The 17,986-nt window shown below is 43.6% G+C and overlaps 1 protein-coding gene across 5 annotated transcripts in view; it reads right to left on the bottom strand.

The window, feature by feature from the left end:
• Positions 1 to 868: 868 nt before the first annotated feature.
• LOC138268266 (uncharacterized) overlaps positions 869 to 17,986 on the bottom strand; it is a 237,814-nt gene continuing 220,696 nt past the window's right edge. For all 5 annotated transcript variants that reach the window (XM_069217751.1, XM_069217749.1, XM_069217752.1 and 2 more), the window contains one exon: positions 869 to 1,374. In XM_069217751.1, coding sequence (XP_069073852.1) covers positions 1,100 to 1,374 — 275 coding nt within the window. In that variant the 3' untranslated portion in view covers positions 869 to 1,099. The remainder of the gene's footprint in view (positions 1,375 to 17,986) is intronic.

Here is a 17,986-nt window from a genome sequence, read left to right as displayed (position 1 = left end):
GATCCTACTGTACGACCATAATTTACCTGTGACATAGTGGAAGATAGCAACTGGTTATGTAACAGTTTCTATTTATTGAACTGATAAAAATAATAAAATATGTCTTTAAAAAAAGAAACAGGCCAAGTCACAAGGATGTTTTGCTTTCATGTTTAGTTCCGATATTAATTTTATACTGGAAGCAAGTGAGGCGTTCCAGCACAATTCAGAGCCCTTTCATTTTTATATGTTAAATTATCAGACCTAGCCAATTCAAGTTTGACCTTGAAAATGGTTTCCAAAAGGATCAATATTTCAAAGAGTGTGGTTCAAGGCTTCTAAGCCATTTCAAGTTGGTTCATTTGTCTACACTATTGAATTAATGCTCACATACAAAAACACAACAGAATGACTCCTCAATGATTGAATGGATGAATGAAAGACGGAATGGCTCTGTAAACCACGTTACCTAAAAGTGCACATTGGTTAGAAGTACACAGAAATGAGGGGTTTCGAGTTTCTTTCAAAGGTGAAAGAATTAGTCCGAGTGTGGATTGTATCGGCGCTTGTGTTATAAGGGCGGGGGGGAGGGGTGGGGGGTGTACTTTGTCTAAACGTTTGTATTCTTTCAAGCTGTAGCTAATAAAAATTACCAAATTCTTCTTTGCGGAGCAGATATACAAATAAACATTACAGAGGCTGCTTCCTTAACAAAACAACACATTGGAATGGTGAGCTAAATATTGCGGCATAGCCATCGAGCAGCTGAAACCTGCAGCACTGACCGTTGTTGCACCTAAAAGGAAAGCAGAAGATTTTAAAACGTATTGGATGAGACATAGCATGAACCTTCATGTCGCTCTTTGAAACTAAATAACAGACCACAACAGCGAAGCACTAATTTGTTTAATCCTTATTAACACAACTTGATATTTCTAAAAAATACAAAAACTAGGACTAGAAATTGGAAACTAAATTGTGATAATTTAAATTGAGTTAGGTGCTGTCTAGATACATTGAAGAGAATGACAGTTTTTTGTTCCTGCGTCCACAGGGAGGAAGACACAAGCTGTAACAGCAAGGTAAACAAGCCGCAGAGAGATGGTTTGGATAGGGATCGTCACTGTAAGACTGACTTCAGCATACACATATCTTCCAAAACCATGTTGCAGGTGACACGGAGACAATGGTTTGTATAGAGCCTGGAGAGACCATAGTCTTGGGACAAAGTCTTCATGTAGTTTCCCAATGTGTTCTTCCCCACAGGTGTGTTGCTGTACCAGGGACTTGAATTGGAGGGGGCAGCCAGCTTTGGTCTCTGCCAGAAGGCGGTATGTCCAGGGTGCAGCTTCATAACATACTTCTCAAAAGATAAAACAGGGCATTTTGGGTTTCCTGAAAAAGAAAAAACACTTATTAATTTACTAATTTGCTCGTAAAATAACATGATGAGAGAAGATGCATTTTCCTAATTGATAACATTATTTCACTGAAAACTAAATCACTGGATTCGCATTTTGGAGCAGTTTTCAAACCAAAGCTTTGCAATAGTTTATCAACAGAATTCCATTACAATTAAGCATGAACATGCCACCAAATGTTAGGTCTCAACTTTGCTTAGCTGCTCGCTATAATGAGGTGGCACCACCTGATCAACAGGCTAAGTTAAATGGCCACTTTTGACAAACTCTCAAATAATCACTCGAGCGTACTTGATAGTGGGGTAATGATCTTTTACTTTAAAAGCCCATTGGCGAACTATGCAGCAATTTAATAACACTGGCACAACCAGGTCGATCTGCCGTCATCGGTGGCCACACGCCAACTGAAGTCCCCGCCCTACGGGAGCATCTCCACTTCCAGCACGGAGCGAGGACGCACCCCTGAGACAGAATGCACACTACATTACATCTCTTAATAATACACATGTTCATATTAGTCCATCACAGTGATGGGATGTTTTGAGGGAGAACAGTTCTTAGAGTCCCCAACCGTTAGGGAGTGGCCAGTTAGGTTGTCAATGAAGCATGTTGAACAGGAACAGGTGAAATGTGAGGGAGCACATTTGGGGAGTCGTCACCGAAATGTTGAGCAGGTTGTCTGGAGTCACTGTCAAAACGTTTGCACCTAGCTTCCTCCAAGATTGAGTCACGGCCTTATCCCTGTTCTTCTACAGTCATCCTATCTTTAAACTCCAGTGCCTGCAGGGTCTTGACATTTGAAAAGTCTGCGTCCCTCTCTCCAAGTGGTGATCATGGAACCATTTATGTTAATATTCATATAAGGCTAGGAATCAAGTTTGAATGTTGCTTCCAGTGACCTCTTGATTTGGCAAGTACTAAGTCGCCTTTCTGTAAATGGGAGACTGCTTGTCGTTTGTCTGAATACTGCTTTATTATATTCTTGGTCCTAGCATTTCAGTGGCATGCTACTTGTGATATGCAGGATTTAGGTTCTTCCCAGAGACCAGAAATGTGGAAGGGTCATGGGGATTTTTCGCTCAAGTATCAGTTTAGCAAGAGGCAAGGCGGTGGTATATAAGGAGTGTCTTGGGAGTTAGGAAATGTGTGACGTGAGATTTTGGATAGTTACTGATAAGTGAATTTGGCTACTTGGATAGCTTTCTTCAAAGTGGTAACAAAACATTTTACAATACCATTTACCTGCGGCCACAGGAGTGTATTTTCGATGTTTAGAGCCCAACTTTATTGCATAGTCTTTGAATTTGTTTTTTTAAAAGGAGGGCATTGTTTGAGTTTAAATTGGATGCAAAATGACGAAAAAACTTTCTTTAACATGGGAATGGTGACATTTGACGAACTGCTACGTACAACCATTACTACAGGAAACTCATTGATGACTAATACTGGTTTTCTTTCCAGGGCATTGAATAGGATACGTAAACCACACCTTCTACGTTAGGATTCGCTTTGTGGCCACCATTCCTAAATGTATTTAATTTGCAAGATCTATGACGTGATTTCAGAGTGACGATGGGATGAACAATTGCGTGCCCCGCAAGAGGAGTCATTAAGGATGGGAAGCTAGCTCTTCCTTTACATTTCTGAATATTCATAAATCTTTAATTTTACTCTGGAGATGAGACTTATAAATCTTCACCAGTTCATTCTATCTCTGAGCCTCTACCACACAAATAGTAGGGCCTTGTCCGGATGGTTGTATTGATTTTTGACGTTGCAGGGCACAAGGATATACTGTTGAACAACATATCTCAGGTATTCCTCAGCTATACACAGAGCAGTTGCTGACCGTTCTATAGGAATATGAGATATAATGTCAACAGGATTCTCGCCTTTTCCTGGTTAGTGAATTATTATTGGTGGTCGTTCACAACTGTGAAAGTTTCCATATAGGATAATTTTAAAGTGCTCACAGTCCCACAGTACGGTCAAGAATTCATTTGAAGCCCTTGAAAAGGTCGCCTCTGGTTTAGTAAGACTGCCCCTAGCACTCGCAGTCACACGACTAGGTACTTCAGGATCAGTGTCTCTGAGCTAGGATAGCTGTAAGTTCTACAAGACTCGCATCAACCAAAGGTTCGGTGGGTAATGAGGTGTCATAGTATAGAAGAGTCTCAGCTGTTGCTTCCTATTCTGCCAGCCACAGATAATGGTAAGCTTGTCTAAAAATGAATACTAGTTCTAAGTGCTCTCACAAATCTAAATATTTAATGGGGCCCATGTAAATTCAGAGGCAGTGCGGCTTCTCAGCAGAGTGGAAACAAGTGAGATTTTTATCAATTACTATGTAGTCCAGATACTATACCAAAGAGGTTAAATAAGTATATGTAACATGGCAAATCCATCCCATCAAATGAATGCTGCATCCCGTCTGTTCTTTAGAACTGAGGCAATGGAAGCAACTCATGATATGGGACATTAAAGAGGTTTAATGAGGTCAAGTTTCATGAGGTTGTTAAGCTCCTAATAAGCCTGTTTTTGCATACTGAACGGAAGGCCTCTAAAGTGTTGGGCAACAGGATTCACATCACTGTCAATACATAGATGATTCTGACGATCTTCAAGCTTGCCTATGCCATCAAACAGCTTTGTGGAAAGTTATTCAAGGTTCTTAGGCTCATTCACTAGAATAAAACCTTGAGGAGGCTAAGTTTAACTGTTGATCTGAAATTCAACAGGCATCACATGCCTGCAGTGACTTCAATGTTGTATACCTGTTTGACGAGTGATCACGATGTTTGAAAAGTGAGCTAAAAACATTTAGGCACTTGAGGGCTTGCTGTGATCCATAGGCATACATGTGTATGTCAATGTCATTTACAACAGGTCTATGCACAAGTGTGGCATAGTCAGCTTCTGTCATCAAAGTAACAGGGCAAATGTGTCCACAAGGAACGAAATGTATGTTCCACCTACGATCACATCTATGACAAGTTCCTTCAGGTCTTGATCAGTCTTTTTGTAAGGAACAGAAAAGTCTTGCTTGGAATTTGTATCATTCCTTTACTCATAGACGACTAATTGAGTTGGATTGCCAGTTTGACAAACTCTCAGGCAATTATGCAAGTATATTGGATAATGCATGAATGACGTCTTCCTTCAATAGTCCATAGGAAATTTATTAACACTAGCAAGACCTGGTTGATCTGCCTTCATCAGTAGCCATGTGCCAAATGAAGTCCCCGCCCTGTGTGCGCTTCTCCACTCCACAAAAACACTCTCATAAACACAAATAGCAAGACACAGGTATTATGACTCTTCAAGGCTGAAAACTGTTTTTTCCTGGGGTCAACACCGCATCCCCCCCTACTTCCCCCACAAGCACCAAACCCCACACTGTACGCTTGTCTGCCCCCCTCCCATTTTTCTTGTTCTTACTATTGGCCCTGTCATGCACAATTGTCTCAATAATTTGGCTGCTAATGATTCATTGTTATTTTTATTGACGTCATAAAAGTTGTCATGAGTGCTGTAATATCTGGGGTAATTGGCAGTACCTGGAGGACGCAAGCTATAGTTACCATAGGCTGCGAGTTATAGCTAGTTGAAATAACCCTTACAGCTGAATTTCTATGGTTTTGCACAAGTAAATTAAGAACCTAACCATAACGCCCCTGTAACCTTTGGTTTCTTCAGTGAATTGCTAAGGCTTCTTTAGTTCTATTTCCTAACTATAACGTCCCTGTAACCTTTGTGAATTTATATGGTTTTAAAAAAAATGTAAAGCAATTTAATTACTATATGTTAATCCAACCACCGCTGCGCACAGCCTTTGGCCGTGCACAGCAGAGGTTGACTGCAGGGCCTGGCCTGTGCAGCCAAGCCCCTATAACCACAAAACACTGCATTGCGCACAGCCTTTGGCCATACGCCGTGGAGGGTGGCCACAGGGCCGGCCCTGCAGCCAGGCTCTGAAGCCAACCCCTATAACCAACCAACCCTGTGCCGAGCACAGCCAAAGGCCAAGTACAGCGGTGGTTGGCTGCGGGGCCTCGCCTATGGCCCAGCCCTGCGGCCTAGGCCCTATAACCACCCAACCCTGCACCATGCATGGCCACAGGCCCTGGTCTGCGGCCAACCCCTATAACCACCCAGAGAGAAACTGTGAAAGAGGGAGCTTTTTCAGGCTTTGACAAATGATATACTAAGGATGAGATAATTTCAAACAGATAAAAACAATACATTCAACGAGTAAGCAGAGTGCGATCACCTTTCCGTATGTACCTCAAATATTTGAAGTTGGAAAGAAATTGTAGTTTGGAAATGACCACTGTCACACTAGACTAGAACCCACAACCTTCAGTGTGACAGTCGACAGTCTGAAACCTTAACCACTATGTCACAGGTGACTTATTACTCTACAGTGTTCTGGCATAACAATGACTTTCAACCCACAGCTTTTGATGACAAAAACAAGTAAATGTTCAATCACTAAAAACGTTTAACATTCAAATACTAGTAAATAAACAGACACACAACATGAGATACCAGGACTTGAACCTTCAACCTACTGAGTGATAGTCTAACAGCTGTCCCAGTAGGCCGTTTTATTTATTTATTTTTTATTCTTTTAAACCTAGAGGACTGTGGGGGAGCCTCAAGGCCCCTGCGGCCCTAGCTGGTTCTGTGCATCCTGCAGGAGCCGACATTGCTCCCGAAATCAGGGAGTTTTTTTTAAATAGCAGCTCCCTGCTTGCGGAAGTAATGTTTTAATCTGTTTCCCTGCACGCTTATTTCCGTGAGGGGAAACAGATGAAAAAAACACTTTCTGCAAGCAGGAGCTTTCTAACAGCTCCTGCTTGTAGAAAGTGAAGTTATGTTTGCCTTTGCTCAGTGGGAGCAGTTAGCTCCCACCAAGTAAAAGCAGACAGTTATGTCCTGGGGGTGGGCACCCTGGGTTATAGCAGGAGCAAGCCCAGGGGGGTGGCTGTTCTCAGAGCCATCATTAGCTCCTTGAGGGAGGGCTGCGTTGCCCCCATGAGGTGGTGGTCCACATGGCCGGGGGTCCATGACGATCCCCCCTCCTTCTTTTAATTCAGTCTCAGGGTGGTGGCGGTCCCTGGGGCCGTGGGGGGTGCATGGCCCACCTGCATTCCTTTTTATTAAAGCCCCAGGGAGGTGGTGGTCCCCGGGGCTGCGGTGGGTGGCACAGCCCACTGCATTCAATGTAAGAATCGCCCCAGGGAGGTGGCGGTCCCAAGGGCTTCAGCAAGCCCAGGAGGGGGGCCATGTGTACTTCCTACCTTATTTTTGACATGTCCTCAGGACCTGGCCCACCCATTATTGACGATGAATTGCGACCCCATTGCATATTGGTGGCAAAAAGTTTAGAAAAATGCATTTTTGCCCTGTGAACCTCAGCACCAGAGCTTATGGGTCAGGGTGTCCCTTCCACGGCCTCTTTTTTTAGTTTTTAACTTTTTTTCTGGGACTAGGCTGAAGCAGAGTCCCAAGATGGCTGCCAATACTTCCTTGTTGAAGTGTTGGTAGCCAAACAGAACACAGCATGAAATCAGGAGGGTTCAAGGAGCCTTTGTATCCCTATATATACACAATGATTTATTTCTTTAATATTTCAAAATCTACTGAACGGATTTACACCAAATAATAAAAAGGGTGCTTTTTGGAACAAGAGCTATCTTTCTGCCAAATTTGATGTAATGACGTCCAGTGGTTCATGCAGTACTCCTGTTCAAACACCCTACTGGAATTAACATGGAGAAAACACGTTTTGGAGCCCCCCCCCCCTTTTGCTCGGCCCCGCTTGATGGATCACCCCAAAACTTCACAGGCAGCGGATGACACAAGTGTAATATTGTTTGGGGAAAGTTTGTGAAGATTTGCTAAACTGTAGAAATTAAGTCCTAACATTAACTACCTACTGGTGACCGCCAGCAGGTAATACACACACACATACATATATATTGCAGTATATAATTTAGATTAGAGGGTATGTTGCTACATACACATACATATGTGAACGTGAGCTATTTCTTTAAAAAAAAAAAGTTTAAAAAATAAAACAAAATTCAATTCCATTCATCTTCACCCTCCCATACTTCCTCTCTCTGACTTTTCTTAAACTATTCGGACCTCAGACTACTTTAAACTCCCTAGAATTATTTTAATTCACACAACAAGCACACATGTTCACTAGTCCAAACAACAACTCACAACTTCCCTTTTTAAATTCACTCTTCAATTCTATCTTTACTTAAAACATTAATAAGTGCACGAGAACTCGAAAGTACAAACTTAACATATGTAGTTTATGGCCTAATGTGTGTGTCTGTATAGTGCATGACTGTGTCACTGAGGCTCTGCTAATCAGAACCTCAGTGCTTATGCTCTCTCTGCTTTTATATTTGTCACTGTAGCCTAGTGACTTCATTTAACAATTTCAATTGGCACACTGGACCCCCCCCTTATAAATCCCTAGTATATGGTACCTAGGTACCCAGGGCATTGGGGTTCCAGGAGATCCTTATGGGCTGCAGCATTTCTTTTGCCACACATAAGGAGCTCAGACAAACCCTTTCACAGGACTGCCACTGCAGTCTGTGTGAAGTAGCGCACACACTATTTCACAGCCATTTTCACTGCACTTAAGAAACGTATAAGTCAGCTATATGTCTTACCTCCACTTGCTGAAGGTTAGGTGCAAAGTTACTAAGTGTGAGGGCACCCTTGCACTAGCAAAGGTGCCCCCACATAGTTCAGGGCCATTTCCCGGGACTTTGTGAGTGCGGGGACGCCATTACACGTGTGCACTACATATAGGTCAATACTTATATCTAGCTTCACAATGGTAACTCCGAATATGGCCACGTAACATGTCTAAGATCTTGGAACCGTCCCTCCATTCCAAATGTGGCATTGGAGAGCCAATTCCATGTATCCTGAGGGCTCCACTACGAACCCCCAGTACTGTCAAACCAGCTCTCTTAGGCTTGCACGGCAGCTGCAGCTACTGCCACTTCACAGACAGGGTTCTGCCCTCCTGGGTTCTGAGCAGCTCAGTCCCAGGAAGGCAGAAAAAAGCATTTCCTCTGAGAGCAGGGTGTTACACCCTCTCCCTTTGGAAATAGGTGTTACAGGCTGGGGAGGGATGGCCTCCCCCAGCCTCTGGAAATGCTTTGAAGGGCACAGATGGTGCCCTCCTTGCATAAGCCAGTCTACACCGGTTCAGGGACCCCTTGTCCCCTGCTCTGGCATGAAACTGTGACAAAGGAAAGGGGAGTGACGACTCCCCTGTCCATCCCCACCCTAGGGTTGGTGCCCAGAGTTCCTTCAGTGTGTCCCAGACTTCAGCCATCTTGCTCTGCAAGGTGTGGGGACACTCTGGAGGCCTCTGAGTGGCTAGTGCCAGCAGGTGATGTCAGAGACCCCTCCTGATAGGTCCATACCTGACAAGGCAGCCAATCCCCCTCTCAGGGCTATTTAGGGTCTCTTTGTTGGTTCTCTGCAGATTCTGCTTGCAAGTTTCCTTCAGGAATCCTCTGCAACTACTACATCCTCTGACCTCGGATCAACCGCAGCCTGCTCCAGGAACCACTGTAACAGCAACAAAGTATCCACAAGGGATACTTTTCTTCTGCAACTTCAGCTCCAGCCAGCAACTGCAAGCGTTTCCACGGTGTGCAGGCTCTGGGTACTCCCTGTCTTCACACTGCACCAGAAGGACCTAAGACATCTCCCATGGGGTGACGGAGTCACTCCCCTGCTCACACAGGCACCTTCCAAGTCGATGACCGGTACTCCTGGACTCCTCTCACAGTGACTAGCGTGCTCCTAGATACAAAGAGGGTGGACCCCATCGACACAGACTGTCCTGAGGTCCTGCTGATGCAATTTGGAGGAGGTCAGACCTTGCCTTCCCTGAGAGCGATATTACCCCTGTGCACTGCGTCTTCTTCACCTCCTGAGGCCTCTGTGCACTATTTGCATAATTCCTTTGTGCACAGCCTGGCCCAGGTCCCCAGCACTCTATCCTGTGACGCTCAACTTGCTGAGTTGACCCTCGGCTGTGTGGGACCCTTCTTTGTAGTGCTGCACCAACCGCGGTTTCCACCTCCTTTGTCCCTGTGTCCTGGGACTCCCATGGGTGCTGCCTGGCATCCTGAGGGATCTCTGAAGAGCTGTGAGCCCCCTCTTCCTCCTCACACAGAGCTGAGGCCCCCAGGTCCCTCCTGAGACCAGCCAGTGCCATTTTGACGCAAAATGCATATTTGTCGTAATGAAGGCTTGTTGGCGACTTCCAATACGAAATCACGTCTGCATCCATCTTCACGTCGTGGGACATCATCTGCATCACGCAGGAACCCACTGGCATCAACCTAGGGTGCATTCCTGCAGTCTTCGTCCACCCGGGGACTCTTCTTTTGTACCCTTCTGGGTTGGCAGCGGCTCCTGTCCTTCCTGGAACTTTTTTAGACTTCTGGACTTGGTCCCCTTCTTTTGCAGGTGTTCAGGCCCAGGAATCCAGCAGTTGTTGTTTGCAGACTTGGTTGGTTACTGCAATAATCTATATCACATGGTGTAATGTGTCTTAAGGAAACTTGCAGTACTTTACTCCTGCTTTTCTGGGCTCTGGGGTGGGGTAATTTACTTACTTACTTTTACTGTATTCTTACTCTCCCAGCAATTCTGCACACACTATACTTGTTTGTGGGGAATTTGTGATTTGCATTCCACTTTCTTAGTATATGGTTTGTGTTACACCTAGACCTATTTGCACTATCTTATGACTAATTACTTGTTTAATTTTGTTGTCTAGTGTAAATATTGTGAGTATTGTCTCTAAGATATTTATGGTACTGTCACCCAAATAAATACCTTTATTTTTGCTAACACTGAGTATTGTCTTTACTTGTATCTAAGTACTGTGTAACTATAAGTGGTATTTCAGGAGCTTTGCATGTCTCCTAGTTCAGCCTAAGCTGCTCTGCTATAGCTACCTCTATCAGCCTAAGCTGATAGAACACTACTACTTCACTAATAAGGGATAACTGGACCTAGTATAAGGTGTAAGTACCCAAGGTACCCACTACAAACCCGGCCAGCCTCCTACAGTGGGCAGAACACTCATGGCCTACCATCTAGTCGTCTTGTCTATTTTTAAGGCATTTCTGAGACTAAAGGCAGCACGATTTTTCAACAACCGACTTTTTTTTTTTTACATTTCATTAATCGCTTCTGAGGTAAATCTCTGGGCTCTAAATATCATTTATGTGGCAGCTGAAGAGAGAGACTTTTTTTTTTTTCTTACTTTGGAGGAATATGCTTTTATAAACATTTAATGGACTCTTTTGGAAGCTATAGTCTTCAGATCCCTCCTCGAATGAGAGGATTGGACTCTGGGCAACACGTAAGTGCTGCTCAAGATTACTGCTTATCTGCTCACTCTGAAGCCAATTTGGAGCGTAGAAGGTTCACACAGAGGTTTGACCACAGCAGCGGCCACTGGTCACCATGATGCCCACTTGCATTTTACGAGGTAATTTGCACAATATTCTTCACATCTCTTCACATCTCGCCATTGTTATCTTTTTCCTACTACAAAATGTATTACCTCTTGAGAGCAGCTGTTTGCTCATGTGTGCTCATGCTCTTGAGGACTTGCCCAACTGAGTGTTTTAACTAAATGACAAGCTGTTACTCTTTGTCTCACTTCCGTATTTGGATGGTGCTTCACAATTAAATATACTGCATATGGCTTCCTGTTTTGGATTTAACTGATTAATTCTACTATTCTCATCTTGTGTGAGTAACCAGGTTTTTTGCAGGTGTCGCCTCACTTTTTGCCCTAATTTAACACTGATTCTGGTGTTTTCTGACTCTGATTGCGTTCTGGGCTCTGCTAACAAGGCCCAGGGCCAGTGCTCTGTTCAAAAAGGAAAATGTCACTTACCCAGTGTACATCTGTTCGTGGCATGTTCCACTGCAGATTCACATGCTATGCATACGTCTGCCATCTAGTGTTGGGCTTGGAGTGTTACAAGTTGGTTTTCTTCAAAGAAGTGTTTTCGAGTCACAGGAATCGAGGGACTCCTCCTCTTCGGCCCCATTGCGCATGGGCATCGACTCCATGTTAGATTGTTTTCCCGCAGAGGGTAAGGTAGGAGTGATAGAGTATAAAGAAAAGAGATGTCCATGCAAATGGAATATATATATATATATATATATATATATATATATATATACACAAGTGTTTGTTTAACTTAAACGGCTACAGGCTTCAGGGGAGGGTGCACAGGCTTCAGGGGAGGTGGGAGGGTGCATGTGAATCTGCAGCAGAACATGCCACGAACAGATGTACACTGGGTAAGTGACATTTTCCGTTCTATGGCATGTGTAGCTGCAGATACACATGCTATGCATAGACTAGAAAGCAGTTATTCCTCCCATAAAAGAGGTGGTTAGCCAGTAGGAGTTGAAGTTGTTTCAAATAATGTTCTTAGTACAGCTTGACCTACTGTGGCTTGCTGTGCTGCTAAAACATCTACACAATAATGTTTAGTAAATGTATGTGGTGTTGACTAAGTAGCTGCTTTACATATTTCAGCCATTGGTATATTTCCTAAGAAGGCCATTGTAGCACCTTTTTTCCTTGTGGAATGTGCCTTGGGTGCAACTAAGAGTTGTCTTTTAGCTTTAAGGTAACATGTTTGGATGCATTTTACTATCCATCTTGCTAAACCTTGTTTTGAAATGGGGTTACCAGTATGAGGTTTTTGAAAAGCTACAATTAGCTGTTTAGTTTTCCTGAATGGTTTTGTTCTATATATGTAGTACATTAGAGCTCTTTTAATGTCTAATGTATGTAGAGATCTTTTTGCTACAGAATCTGGCTGTGGGAAGAAGACTGGTAGTTCCACTGTTTGATTGATATGAAAAGGTTATACTACTTTAGGAAGAAATTTAGGGTTAGTTCGTAGTACGACTTTATGTTTATGTACTTGTATGAACGGTTCTTTAATAGTGAAAGCTTGAATTTCACTAACTTTTCGCAATGATGTAATTGTGACTAGGAAGGCAACCTTCCATGTTAAGAATTGCATTTGACATGAGTGCATAGGTTCAAATGGTGGGCCATAAGTTGTGTAAGCACTATGTTTAGATTCCACGAAAGGAACTGGAGGTGTTCTGGGTGGGATGATGCGTTTTAAAGCTTCCATGAAGGCTTTGATAACAGCAACTCTAAATAAAGAGCTGTGCTGTATATTTAGCAAATATGCGGAAATTGCAGTGAGATGTATTTTTATGGAACAGAATGCTAAATTTGATTTTTGTAAATGAAGTAAATAGCATACAATATCTTGTATTGATGCTGAAAGAGGGACAATTTGTTTCGATTGACAGTAATATACAAATCTTTTCCATTTGTTGGCATAGTACTGTCTGGTAGTGGTTTTTTTTGCTTGCTTACTTACTTCCATACATTCAGTTGGTAGTTGTAAATACCCAAATTCTATGACCACAGGAGCCAAATCGCTAGATTGAGTGTGTTGGGATTTGGGTGCCTGATCTGCCCTTTGTTTTGTGTCAACAGATCTGGTCTGTTTGGGAGTTTGGAGTGTGGTACTACTGACAGGTCTAGTAGTGTTGTGTACCATGGCTGACGTGCCCACGTTGGTGTTATGAGTATCAGATTGAGCGTGTTTTGACGCAGTTTGTTGACTAGAAATGGCATGAGTGGGAGAGGGGGAAAAGCGTAAGCAAATATCCCTGACCAATTGATCCATGGAGCATTGCCCTTGGATAGGGGATGTGGGTATCTGGATGCAAAGTTTTGGCATTTTGCGTTTTCGCTGGTGGCGAACAGATCTATGTCTGGTGTTCCACAATGATGAAAGTATTTTTGATGTACTTGAGGGTGAATCTCCCACTCGTGTGTCTGTTGATGATTTCTGCTGAGAACATCTGCTAATTGGTTGTGTATCCCTGGAATGTACTGTGCTACCAGGTGAATTTGGTTGTGTATTGCCCATTTCCAAATTGTTTGAGTTAGGAGGGAGAGTTGGGACGAATGTGCCCCTCCTTGTTTGTTCAGATAATACATGGTGGTCATGTCTGTTTTGGTCAAGACATTTTTGTGAATAAGGAGAGGCTGAAAAGCTTTAAGTGCTAGGAAGACAGCTAACAGCTCTAAGCAATTTATATGTAGCTGTTTGTGTTGGGTATTCCATTGTCTTTGAATGTTGTGATTGTTTAGGTGAGCTCCCCAGCCAATCATTGATGCATCTGTGGTAAGTATGGTCTGAGGCACAGGGTCTTAAAATGGCTGCCCTTTATTTAGATTTGTGGAATTCCACCACTGAAGGGACATGTATGTTTGGCGGTCTATCAACACTAGATCTTGAAGTGGACCCTGTGCTTGGGACCATTGTTGTGCAAGGCACTGTTGCAAGGGCCGCATGTTTAGTCTTGCATGTGGAACAATTGCAATACACTATGCCATCATGCCTAATACTTTCATGACTAATTTGACAGTGTACTGTTGACCTGTATGTATTTGTGCCAATATATTGTGAAATGCTTGTATTCTTTGCGTATTTGGACTTGCAAACGCTTTTTGAGTATTTAGTATTGACCCTAAATACTGTTGTATTTGTGCAGGTTGTAGTTGTGACTTTTGGTAGTTTATGGAGAACCCTAGCATGTGCAGGGTTTGTATTACATAATGCGCATGGTTTTGACACTACGTATGACTGTTTGATTTTATTAGCCAATCGTCTAGATATGGAAAGACATGAATGTGTTGTCTTCTTAGGCTGCGACTACCGCCAGGCACTTTGTGAATACCCTTGGAGCTGTTGTTATTCCAAAGGGTAACACTTTGAACTGATAATGCGTTCCTTGAATGACAAACCTGAGATATTTTCTGTGCGCAGGATGGATGGGTATGTGAAAATACGCATCTTTGAGGTCTAATGTTGCCATGAAATCGTGTTACTGAAGTAGCGGGATAACATCCTGTAATGTCACCATATGAAAGTGTTCTGACAGGATGTAAAGATTGATGGTTCTTAGATCTAATATTGGCCTTAAGGTTCCATCCTTTTCGGAAATGAGGAAATACAGTGAGTAAACTCCTGTCCCTACTTGATTTTGTGGCACAGCTTCTATCACTTGTTTGAGTAATAGAGATTAGACTTCTTCCTGTAACAGAGTGATATGGTCTGTGAGTAGCCTGTGTGGTTTTGGTGAAATGTTTGGTGGAGTTTGTATCAATTCTAGGCAATAGCCATTGTGGATAATTGATAATATGTAGTAATATTTAGCCAATTGTTGTGGAACTTTTGCAGTCTTCCCCCACGGGGGGTGAATTGGAAAGGAATGGCACAAGTCACTGTTTACTTTGTTGTGAGGCTTGTTTTGGTGTTTGATGTTTTCCCCTGCCTCTGGGATACTGGCCTCTAGAAGTGCTTTTGAAACCACCTCATTGGTATTGAGGGTGGTAGGCCAGCTTTGGCTGCGACATGGGTGCCTTGGCAGTTTGGGCTCTAAATCCGCCTCTAAATTGGAGTTTACTAAAAGGATCCCCTGTATTGTGTGGTATACAGTGCACCCATGACTTTTGCGGTGTCTGAATCCTTTCACATCTTTTCAATAGCAGTGTTGACATCTTGGCCGAAAAGCTGTTTTTGGCTGAATGGCATATTCAACACTCCCTGTTGGATTTCAGGTTTGAATCCTGAAGACCTAAGCCATGCATGTCTCCTTATGGTTACAGCAGTGTTGATGTTCTGGCTGCTGTATCTGCAGAGTCAAAGGCCGACCTAATCTGATTGTTAGTGATGGCTTGCCCTTCCTATACTATCTGTTGTGCCCTTTTTTGCTGTTCTTTGGAGAGATACTGGATTATATATTTCCTCTCGTCCCAGTGGGGACTGTCATATCTAGCCAGCAATGCCTGAGAGTTGGCTATTCTCCACTGGTTGGCTGCCTGAGATGCCACCCTTTTCCCTGCAGCATCAAACTTCCTACTCTCTTTGTCTGGTGGGGGTGCATCACGTGACGACTGTGAGCTTGCTCTCTTCCTGGCAGCGCTTACCACTACTGAGTCAGGAGGTAGTTGTTGGGTAATATAGACAGGATCGGAAGGAGGTGGCTTATATTTGTTCACCACTCTATGAGTAATTATTCTTGCCTTTACTGGCCCTTTAAATATCTGGTCAGCATGTTTTAGCATGCCAGGGAGCATAGGAAGCGACTGATATGTTGCATGAGTGGAGGAGAGTGTATTAAATAAGAAATCATCCTCTAATGGCTCAGTATGCATGGTGACATTATGATAAGTTGCCGCCCTAGCTATCACTTGAGTGTAACCTGTACTACCCTCTAGTGGTGAAGGCTTAGATGGATAGCAATCTGGGTTATTGTCTGGAATGGGGTCTGGATCATAAAGATCCCATGGATCCACATTGTCCTGCTGCAAATCAAATGAGTGCGATGGTGACTGCATAGGTGTAGGACTGAAAGGAGGAGAAATATATAGATGTGGAGAGTGAGGAGGAGAAAATTGAGCAGGTGGAGGTTTTTCCTTTGTTTTTGGCACTTTAGCTGGAGGCTGTGTAGTGTCCAATTTCTCCTGAAAGGCTAATTTCCTCTTTGGTTTTGGAGGAGGTGTCGTTAAAATTCTGCCAGTTTCTTTATGGATATGAATCCTGGCTTGCCTTCCATCCATTGCTTCTATTTGTGAGTCCTACTCAGTAGTGTTGTGGCTTTCTTTAAGTGCTTGTGAAAGTCCATGCTCCTCAGTATAAATAGTTTTTTTCGGCTCCAAAGCTGGCTTTTTCGGTATCGGATATATGGGATTGAAGATGGTCTCGGCTCCGAAAATGATTTTCGAGATTTTGACTCGGAAGAGCGGTGTTTGCTCAGTTCGGAGACGGAGCTTCAGTACGAGTCCGATGGCTTCGGAGGGGTATCCTTCTTCAGTGCCGAGCTGGTGGGTTGGTCACTGAGCGTTTTCTTTCAGGTCAAGCAATGGCCTTCCGGCAGTGGCGTTCCCAAGGCCTTATATTTGGGCTTAGATGACACAGGGGCAGGCTTACTCACGTGCTGTCCTGCCATGACCGGTCTGTCCTCTTCAGAATCCTGGTCGGAGTCGGATCCTCGAACGGAGACTGCGGTCTGCATTTCTTCTTCAACTTCGATGTCGAGATGTTTGGTGCTTTTTGATGCCATCTTGAGTCTCTGTGCTCTTCTGTCTCGGAGCGTCTTTTTCGACTGGAAGGATCTGCAGGCCTCGCAATTTTCTTCCCGATGGTCGGGAGAAAGGCAGAGATTACAGACGAGATGTTGGTCCGTATAAGGGAATTTAGCGTGGCACTGAGGACAGAATCGGAATAGAGTCCAATTCATGAGGCTTCCACGCGGTCAGCCCGACGAGGCCCAAGTTGGGCGCACGCGCGCCCCCCAAAGGGAGAGTAAGATGTTTGTTTCAACTGTACGGGAGTGTCGATCGAAGGTGTAACGCAATCGAAAACAATACTGACGAGAAATTAAGAGTTTTAAGCTTTTCCGAATCGAACTATCGGAGCGAAAGGAAACACGTCCGAAGGCGGAAAGAAAACAATCTAACATGGAGTCGATGCCCATGCGCAATGGAGCCGAAGAGGAGTCACTCGATCCTGTGACTCGAAAACTCTTCTTCAAAGAAAAACAACTTGTAACACTCCAACCCCAACACTAGATGGCAGACGTATGCATAGCATGTGTATCTGCAGCTACACATGCCCTCAAACGTATATCTTAATTAGGTACAATAACAATTGGTACTGACAACCTACCTGTAAGTCCCTAATAATGTGGTAAGGCATGTAGGTTTAGCGGCCCAGTAGATTTAATGCACTCAAGTGTGCACTGCTGTGGTGCCTGCTGTCATTTTAAAAGCCAGCCTCTGCTTTGGAATAATAGTTATTTCCAAAGTTTTAAACGACCTCATTTTTATATGTGCAACACCCAAGGTCTGCTCCAGGTGCCCCAAGGGTAGGGTGACAAGTTAAAATAAGCATGGCCATTATAAAAGATATTTTAAATGCTCTGCTGAGGGAAAACTGCCAATTTCGTTTTTCCCGATTGTAGTACATTAGCTTCATAGGCTAACACAGAAAGGCTTTATTTAACATTAATAAAGTCTATCTTTTGACAAAAGTAAGCTCAAAATATTAATTCAAAGAGTCAAATTATTAGTTACAAATAATCCAACAACTTGCCAAGGTTGGATTTATTATAACTATTGTAGGAAAGAAGTTTTAGAACTGCTTTCCTAACGTTACCCATTTCAACGCTGTAGCAGACATTTCTGATCGGCCAGCCTTTGACAGGCTGAGCTAAGCTGTCTCAATAAGGTGTGAAGTAGCCTGGGCTGAGCGAAAGTAGACATCTGGTGGGAGGAGATCTGCTGCCTGTAGATACCAGAACAGGAAGGCAGCTGGGTAGCCAAACTGGTCTTCAAAGGGAGAATGACAGATAGGACAAATCCAGGCTCACCTCCAGTTTCTGCACCCTCAGCCAGA

The sequence above is a fragment of the Pleurodeles waltl genome, chromosome 12, assembly GCF_031143425.1.
Source record: "Pleurodeles waltl isolate 20211129_DDA chromosome 12, aPleWal1.hap1.20221129, whole genome shotgun sequence".
Lineage (NCBI taxonomy): Eukaryota > Metazoa > Chordata > Amphibia > Caudata > Salamandridae > Pleurodeles > Pleurodeles waltl.
This window is presented reverse-complemented; position numbering and strand designations above follow the sequence as displayed.